The sequence below is a fragment of the Melanostigma gelatinosum genome (assembly GCF_949748355.1).
Source record: "Melanostigma gelatinosum genome assembly, chromosome: 7".
In the NCBI taxonomy this organism is placed as follows: Eukaryota; Metazoa; Chordata; class Actinopteri; order Perciformes; family Zoarcidae; genus Melanostigma; species Melanostigma gelatinosum.
The window spans coordinates 15,932,466-15,941,798 of record NC_136640.1 but is presented as its reverse complement, the minus strand read 5'-3'; the positions used below and the strand labels follow the sequence as shown (position 1 = coordinate 15,941,798).

Sequence of the window (9,333 nt, the reverse complement as noted above, 5' to 3'; positions counted from 1 at the left end):
ATAACATTTACTAATTTTGAAAAGTAGCATGCCCCAGATAACATTGTCTTCATGATTTTCGTCACAGTAAGTGCATTAGAGTGCGACTGTAAGCTTAAGCCACATCTGCACGACTTCAAAGAGTTGCCATTGCAATGAGCTTGGAACATAATGTTCTAGCTCTAGCAATTTATTTAATAAAGAAGTACTCAACACATACACAACTATCTGTTCAGTGTCTGTCACTCATATTTGACCTGTTTTAAAGATGAGAGTTGCTCAACAAAGTAGTGAAGTGGCTCTATGGATACTGATTCATCACTGCCATCTAGTGGCCGAAACACACTCGGCAGCAAGCTAGAGGCTTCACAGCAAAGTGCAACAAGATGGCTCGAGACAAACAACAATCATCAAGGAGACATTTTGGATTAAAATAGTTACGTTTAATACACATTACACTTTTTGAAGAGGTCATGTGATCACAATGATGTTCAGTATCTATGTTAATACATGTCATGTAGTCCCTCCACTACTCCATGTCCAAGTCGTCCATCTCCACAGTGACCACTCTCTTGACCCAGGGTAAAGATAAGGGCACATAGGGGTCATATGTCCAGTGAGGATACACTCTCTTGTACAAATTCATGAGGATGGAGTCCTGTGAGCGTATCTGATTGTCAAATACACACTTCATGTGGCCATGTGTTCCTGAGGAGATAGAACACGGCAGTCAGAATTATACAGACAACAGACATTGCTTAAAGACACTGCTGACACGGAGTTTCGTATATATTTAAATTTCCTCACCCAACGTCTCCTTGATGTGGCCTCTTCGACCCCACTTTGTGCGCAGCTCCACAGGCTTGAACCACATGATATCGTCTGTCACAGGAAGAAACAAAAGGACAGTAAACCATAGAGAAGTCAAACCGTATGTAATATAATGTTGTCATAGTTAAAAAAAAAAAAAAAAAGTATGTGAACATTCTCTTACCCCGGTTGAAGAACATGTAACGGACAACCGCAGAGCGGCGGTTAATTTTGAACGGGTGTCCGCTCACCACTATCCTCTTCAGCGTAACACGCTGAGGGTCACAACTGAGCAGGCTGCCTGTAGCCACCAAGTCCTGGATGCCTAGAGAGACACAGTAACAGGAACACAATACCAGTACAGAATTAGCTCAAGTCAATCAAATAAAGACAAGACAACAGAACAGATGGGCAGAAGGTTAAAATGAAGGCAGACGACATCTACTTATTTTCATTACACACAGAACGTTTCATCTCACCGTCATTCTTTTGTTTGAAGAGCAGGACTCCTGCAGGGGGGAAGGTAATGGGAGCGTACACCGACACCACGGTGGGGGCATCTGGCCTGAGGAAGCGCTCCATCTTATGCTTGTCAGCTAAAGAAGAGCAATAAACAACAATTGTTGGGGTACTAATTGTCCCAATTGGCTTTACATTGGGACAATGTCCTACAACCAGAAAATCAAGTAAGGCACTGCTTTTTATGTGACTGTACGCTGGGCATCACTAAATCTCTATTACACCAAAATCATGTTCATCATCCTCTAGCTTCTTGGGGGTTTGGTGTCCTATCAAAATGAAAATGATTACAGTCAAATGTTGAAATCCAGTCACAACAGCAACATTTATCAGAGTGGTTTTGCACAATCGGTGGTGCTTGGTGACGTAGTGATTTGATGGTCTGTGGCTACTGGAGGTTGTTGCTAGTTTGCCTCTGTTGCATCAGTTCCATTGAATTTCATAGATTTTTTTGACAAAATGTAATGTTTGTTAATGCTGGTGTGAGTGAACCCGTAATAGGTACCGGTAGTAGTCACTCATTTAAAAAAAAAAAAAGTACTTTGTGTAAATAGAGTAATTTATTGCTCTCAGTTCTGCTAATGCATGTCTTGGGGCGATTTAAAAAAAGCTATTGTTCCATTAAGAAGAGAATAAGGTTGAAATAGGAGTATGCTTAACGGCATGTTGGCTCGATTAACAGGTGTTCTACCTGAAGTGTGCTGAGAGAAGATAGGAGATGCCCTGAACCTCCGAAATCCACAGTGGAACACCAGCTCCTCTTTAGATTTGATCGGCTCTGTATTGCTGGGGTGTCTCCTCACCAAGAGGTGCATCACTGACATCTGTGAACCGAAGGGGAAAATGATGAGGTCAGAAAAATCAATTACAATAACACTGAACTGCTAGTGTGACTTTGTTTTAAACGGACAGTTATAAATTCAGACAGAGAGGCTATCGGATGTCAAAACAGGGGATCAGACCTTCTGTTCATGGGGCATGAGAGACACCATCATCAGAGGTCTGCCGGACTCGACACTCTCCATCACAGAAAAAGGCACATCGTTGATGTGCAGCGTAACATACCAGCCAACCTGAAACAGAAGGGACAGCAGAGTCAGTGATGCCACGAATCTAAGATCAACTAAAAAGCATGTACAGATGAAGACGGCCCCATTATTTGTTTACCATGGCTCCCTCTTCCTCAGCTGCGGCCTCGGCCAGTATGCGGCGGCGAGTGCGTTCAAAGCTCTGGAACTGGAAGATGCGGGAGTAGTTGAGCGGCAAGTTCTCCATGGGGTCCCAGGGCGAGGAGCGGAAACTTTTTAGGCCTCTATAGCGCTGGAACCTAGACAGAGTGTGGCAATGATCAAACTGAAGAAAGAACACTCTCGCAGAATTAGTTTCCCTTCGAACCTGAACTCACAACACTTAAATATCTATCGGTCGGAACGCACCTGACTCTAGCTGCCATGTCGAGGGGTGTGTCCACCTCGTCTGGAAACAATTCGTTGGCTCGAGCCTCGCGGTAGCGTTTCAGGCCTTCTTCTTCTGCAGCCACATCAATGTGCTCATCGTAGCGTTGGTCTGCTCCAGTTCGCTCTGTGGCGCACAACTCTTCCTCATCCTCCTCCTCTTCTTCTTCTTCTGAGGCACCGCCTGAACCTGGCTCCTGAGCAGAGAGCATACAGTACAAATTGCTTCAATATATGAAATAGCTTCTCATGTTTTGGGGTGGAGGCAGACATCTCAGAGATGACCGGCGCTGCTAGAGACTTCCCCTGTTAAAACTATGAGCCATTACCTCAAAGATTTTAATGTTCAATCCTTTTGAACATCCATGGATGAACAGGTTTCGCTACTATTCTCTTCATGTTCTGTGTCAGGAATACTATTGTTGTTGTTGCTGCACTCTTCTATTACAAACCTATTTTCATACACACACAACTTCGTTCTAACTCAGTTTTGCCTCCCCATTTCCTAAACTGCAGCCTTAATACTTTACAAACAATGACCAGGTGTACAAACACAAGTGCAGTCAAAGAGATTCTAAGTATAGAAATTGTATTGCAGCCAAACATCAACACGGCTCACCCAGCTACAATAAGAACAGTGTTTTTAGTCGGTATGTGTGAATGTGATAAGGGGTTGCCAGAATTCAAACTATGGGAACTCCTGGTTTGCATATATTTAAATTGTGTGCCTTCCCAGTGTGTCTACAAACGACTGTCTACAGTGTTTCCAGACATCGACTCTTAAAATATCTAGAAATTCAACTTCCGTTGGCAATATATGTGTATGAGGAAATGAATCATCAAAGAGGACGTGCTTTAAAGTGCTCCCCCAACTGGCAAATTACAGGCAAAGCCAGACGCATGAGGGGAAAGCACTCAGCATGGGGCCGATTCACAACCAGTCCAACATCCCTGCTGCAATCATAATAATAATAATCATCATTATCATTTGAAGTACCCATTCCCCTATTGTTACGCTCTCCCAAATACGTATCCATGTGCGTTAACTGTGACATCAAACACATGCTAATAACAATCACAGACCGAAATGAAACCTTTGGATAAGGAGAGTTTTCCCGACTTCTTTTCAAGCAGAGCTGGAAATAAATAAATGGTTGACCCCTCCTTTCGTCCAGACAGGACGTTCTGTTCACAGGACAGGAAGACAGGAGGCTTCTCTCGGGACCCCTGCTCCAAACACTATTGTTGTGGTGAGCAGCCTGGCACTACAGGCCAGAGACAGACACTGAGAAAACAAACAGTGCCTCTCAGTTACGAGGTGCACTGGCCGTGGGTCACGTATGCACCGCTTCAGCCCCGGAACCACCGACACGCAGACTTCATCGCTACGCCACAGAGATTACTGTCCGAATCATCCTCCAGCAGATCAACACCGGGGGTCACTAATAGGCGGACCGCGGTCCGAGTCCGGACCCAGGCGCCGTTGTATCTGGACCCTGGACTTCTAACCGATAAGATACTTGAGAATTATTACATTTTCACGGAGCGTTTCTATTTTAACTGGCGCAGCTTTTGTAGCTTTTACGGCACCGACCGGAAACCCCACATCCCCAATTCAAGTCCGACCTTTGGAGACCTTTGTTGCCAGTCAACTCTCCCCGTGTGTGATAAAGGCTTCAAATGCAAAATAATTAAAGAGTAAATAAGTACCTGAGAGAGATTGTCCTCATCCTCTCCATCCATGGCCTCGTCCAACATGTCGTCATCATCATCATCCTCTTCACTGCTTTCTTCGTCTATCTCTCCATGCTCCTCCTCGTCTTCATCAACGATCCACGAGGCCTGGTAGTCTGATGTTCCTTTAGGAACCTTCATCACACGTTTGGTCTTCCTGGCCTCTACACAGCAGAGAGAAACATCAAAGAAGCCGTCAGAGACCTGTCTTACCGAGGCAGGTTGGATTGTATATGAAAACTAACCACATTTAAAAAGCCGTTTAGCACACAAATCATTTCTGGTTGTCAGAAATGATCTTAAGTTGTGAACGGTACAAGTCGGCAGCCAAAATATTGCAGTGTACAGTTTCACTTTGCTTTCAGCTAACTGAAGGTAGCATGACAGCCATGTAAGTCTTCTTCTGAACTCCTCTGGTCGTGTTTCTCTTTCAAAGCTGTTTTGATCTATAAAACTGACTCCAAGATGTCGGATCATTTCAAACAATAAAACTGCAATCAATGGATATGTGGCAAACAAGTATCAGTTGTACAAAATGTCTTCACTACGATTATTTCTGGTCCCTTCAAGGCTGCCTGGGTGACGTCTCTCACAGTTATGATTTGATGTTGATCCCAGTGCAACAGGATTGCTCCAACTCCAGCAAACGAGGCCTCAACCGATACACTGAACAACATCGAATCCTCATCTTAGAGATTGTTTATCATCTCAAAATGCCATCATGTGTACATTCTGCTTCTGCACCTTCAGCTTCCAAAAGCTCGCTTTCCGTCGGCCACGTCTGCTCTCCGTCCATGGGGTCCACAATGGCTTCTGCCAGCAGACTCTCCCTGCAGGATGGGTCGGCTTTCATGAGGACCCTCACTGGAGCCTCATCGTCACCTCCATCCTGTGGGAAACACAGATGACCGAGGTAAATGGGAAAGTTAAGATTAAACTAAATGCACAAAACAATCTAAACAAACTGTTAGAAGTCCATTCAAGGACCATACCGGTGTTTTTTGCATGTTCCATCACTTTTATTGTGTGACATTAACATTCCTAATTATTTTTAAGGACAGCAGAGCATTTTGCATTCTTTAACTGTTCCAGTCTGACACTATTTTCATTCATCAAACTATTTGAAAATCTGATACTGGTATATCCTCAAGTAATCAATATCATGACTGATTTAAATGTTGTCAGTGCTGCATAGTAAGAATGTGTGCACTCCATTATTATGGAACAGAAATATGACAGTGACAAAAAATTGTTTTCCACAGTACTGGTATATCCTCAACTTCCTATTCACTGGGATGTTTCAAGTCTCTTCACCTACCAGCATGTCAACATCTCCTGCCTTGCCAGACTTCGCTGGTCTGGCTGTTGTTAAGATGAGGGGAAGAGGGTCTGCTGGAGCATCAATCTGACTGAGCTGAAAGTCTCCGTGTCCGCTGATGTGCACCAGTCTGTCGACTTGTAGAGGACGGCCACGGACGTACCCTGAGACGCAGAGGGTGCCCAGGCCGGTGGGTCCACCACTCGTCCCCTCAGCGGGGCTGTTGGCTGTAAAAGTGACATGCTGAGCCAAAAGATGGGATCGTCGGGAGCGGAAACCGAGCTTTCTCCGTCTCTGAGTGCCGATGTGTCTGAGAAGCAGAGTGGCATCCTGCTCCGAATCCAGAGGGAAGAGACGGGCATCAGGGAAACGGATCTCTGTGATCTTAGACAGAGCTTTCCTGGACTCAACCCTCTTCTTCACGGGAAGATCAGACACACCCTGACACACCAGTGCTACAAGGGGGGAAATTAGCAACAGAGAGACAAGTGCTTAGAAAATGTAATTATGCATGAATCTGATGCAACAACAATCTTTCCCAATGTGAATGGAGGAGTCTAAAAGCTCCAGCGGTGTGTTCAAGGTTTCTACCCACCATGGCTGGGGAGGCCCTGGGCAAAGAGGCAGGAGAGACAGTAGTCTCCATAGCTGTCCCAAGCTTCAGCAGAGTCCAGCACAAATACAAGGCTATCTGCAATCTTTGCCACATCCAGCAGGGAGTGTATGTCAGCTGTCCAAAGAAACCATAAGAAACATGATGCCCAAAGCAAAGACAAAATAGTACAGCAATGGCCTATAACATGGAACAAGCTATAAATACTTGTTTTATATTAGTGTTAAAAAAGTGCTTTTTTTGTTTTATGTTGTTTTGCATTCTTTGAAAGACTAATGAACACATTTCATTTATAAAAACAGTCCAAAATATTATTCATATAAGAATCACCTGCATTATAACTCAATCTATTCCACTTCAGTTGAGTCTTTTCAAAGCAACTGTTTGACATCACTCAATACTTACCCGTGCTGTGGCTGAGAAAGATGAACCGTTGCTTGAAACGAGGCAGAAGCAGCCCAAAACTGTCAGTGATGCCACTGACGCAGCGCTCCTGACGTACGACACCCCCAGCGCCCTCCCCACGTAGCAGTTTGGTAACCGCACCAGCATCCACTCCGGCATGGAGTGACAACACAGCGACCAAATGTGGAGGACCGTCCCTGGTGCCTAGACGTCGCTTCTCTGTCAGGACCTTAAAAAAAGACAAGAGAAAGGGACACTCTGCAGCACCAATCAGGAATCCAAAGACTGTTCTTTATGTGAAGAAAAAAACAATTACGGTACCATGTCTTTCTTATTCCTGCGTATCTGGTTGGCTTTGTGCCTTCTGTCCATCCTCTTGTGCTCCTTCCTCTGCTTCTTGGTAAGGGCCGTCACCGACACTCTCCCTGAGAGGCAGGTCAACACAAGGATTTATCATTATGTTGAACATTTAGAGTTTCAAACAGCAGTTCAATATTTGAACTGCTGTTTGGTTTCAACGTGTGCTTTCGGTAAAACATACAATGTAACTTTAAGCGGACAATAAATCGGCAGTGGATATGAGAACAGCGTGTGAAGAGGATATTGACATGGCTGTCTGTTGGCTATTGAAGTTATGATTGATGTCTATAATAGATTTGCAGCTAGATGGACAACATATCAAAAACATCCGTTTGGTTCTGTGCAAATTATTTGATGGATAATTTTTGAGGAAATACTTTGTTTTATCATTACATTATCATTGACACAAAAATAATTTAACAATGTATCACCTCAAACATTACCACAGAGATCAATCAACACCTCTCTTAACTACCGGTAGTAAATATAATATTTTTACATGAGAAGGGATATTTCATATTTGCAGTGTGTTACTATTCCTTTGAGCTATACATTTGAAATAGGTTCTCAATTGTGTATGTTGCTGTATGATAAGACTTAAAATGGAGGTATTAAAAAAAACTCGCCGATGAATAGAATAGGACAACTGCTGTCCTGCGATATCTGGTGGCCCTGATTGGTCCCATGTGCTTTAAAAAAAGGTCATGGGTCATCCGGAGTTGGATGTACACCAGCAGCTCGTAACCAACGGCATGCGGACGGGCGTCTGTACGCAATTTCTTACACATGTATAGAGTTGATTTACATTTACACATGTTCCACTGAACTGATGCCATCCAAAATCCAGTGGAAAACACGTGTGTCTGCGGAGCCGTGGCCACAGCAACAAGCTAGCCGTAGCAGTTACACTGTATAACGGAACATGGCTTACCTTTGTTTTCTCTCTCAACTTCCCCTTTCGTCCGGTGCTTGCCATGTTTGTGACCTTTGTTTTTCTGTTTATAAATACCGGCTCTGTGGCCCTGTTGTTTTTCCTCATTCGCAACCATTTTCACCATGAGGGAAAGTCAGGCGATTCACTTCCGCACTCGTGCTGGCGTCATGACAGAGGCGTGTCCTCAGGCTCTCCGGAGAGGTTTTCTTTTCAAAACAAAAGCCTGGGTCACGATGACGTGAACATTAGGTTTGTGGGATGCATTTCCGACATAAATTTGCATGAATTAATACTGCAATTATACTGCTGAATTAATTGCATTAAACCTAAATGAATTAAAATGAGATCTTAACATATTCTATAGATGAGCTACATTCAATTACAATATATTACAGAAAGTATATGTATGCTAGAGATTATAGTCACAGAAAAGTTACGATGTCAAGAGGAAAAAAAGTTTTCAAATCAAAAAGTTTATTTTCTCAATACGATCTATAAAATAAACATGATCACCAATACTATAGTACTATAGGACTATTATTTATTACTACTACTACTGTATGGAGCTCAAACCACTGAAAAGAGGTATCCCCCCCCCCCCTAAATTTAGGTAAACCTAAATGAATTAAAATGAGATCTTAACATATTCTATAGATGAGCTACATTCAATTACAATATATTACAGAAAGTATATGTATGCTAGAGATTATAGTCACAGAAAAGTTACGATGTCAAGAGGAAAAAAAGTTTTCAAATCAAAAAGTTTATTTTCTCAATACGATCTATAAAATAAACATGATCACCAATACTATAGTACTATAGGACTATTATTTATTACTACTACTACTGTATGGAGCTCAAACCACTGAAAAGAGGTATCCCCCCCCCCCCCCTCATCTTAGCGGTCACTCTATAGTGATTTAACTTCTTTCCAGGCTCCCTTTAAACAAAACACTTTTGACACTGGAAGTAGAATAGTGATGGAGGCCAGAGAAAACAATTAAGGAACCTTAGTCAAAATTGGCCTTTTCATTCAGAGGTTCCTGTAATGGCAGCATTCTTAAGTTACTGGGTCCCTTTGGTTGCCTTCATGCAGTATAAGACTTCTTAACAGCTTTTTGTTGTAAGGAAGCCTGCTATCTGTCAACTACCACCTTGTCTAACCAACCACCATCATTACTTCATAACTAATTCGCTCATCAGCACT

General features: G+C 43.1%; 1 protein-coding gene across 1 annotated transcript; it reads right to left on the bottom strand.

Moving 5' to 3' along the window:
- Positions 1-410: 410 nt before the first annotated feature.
- tsr1 (TSR1 ribosome maturation factor) lies at positions 411-8,284 on the bottom strand. Its single transcript, XM_079271990.1, has 15 exons — positions 8,124-8,284; positions 7,154-7,257; positions 6,833-7,061; positions 6,410-6,544; positions 5,815-6,269; positions 5,241-5,385; positions 4,473-4,660; positions 2,745-2,959; positions 2,476-2,635; positions 2,271-2,381; positions 2,000-2,132; positions 1,269-1,385; positions 974-1,114; positions 787-861; positions 411-687 (listed from the first exon to the last, which is right to left on the bottom strand). Exons 1-15 carry the CDS (start codon positions 8,248-8,250, stop codon positions 509-511), a joined length of 2,514 nt encoding a protein of 837 aa, XP_079128116.1. The 5' UTR covers positions 8,251-8,284; the 3' UTR covers positions 411-508.
- Between the last annotated feature and the right edge of the window lie 1,049 nt (positions 8,285-9,333).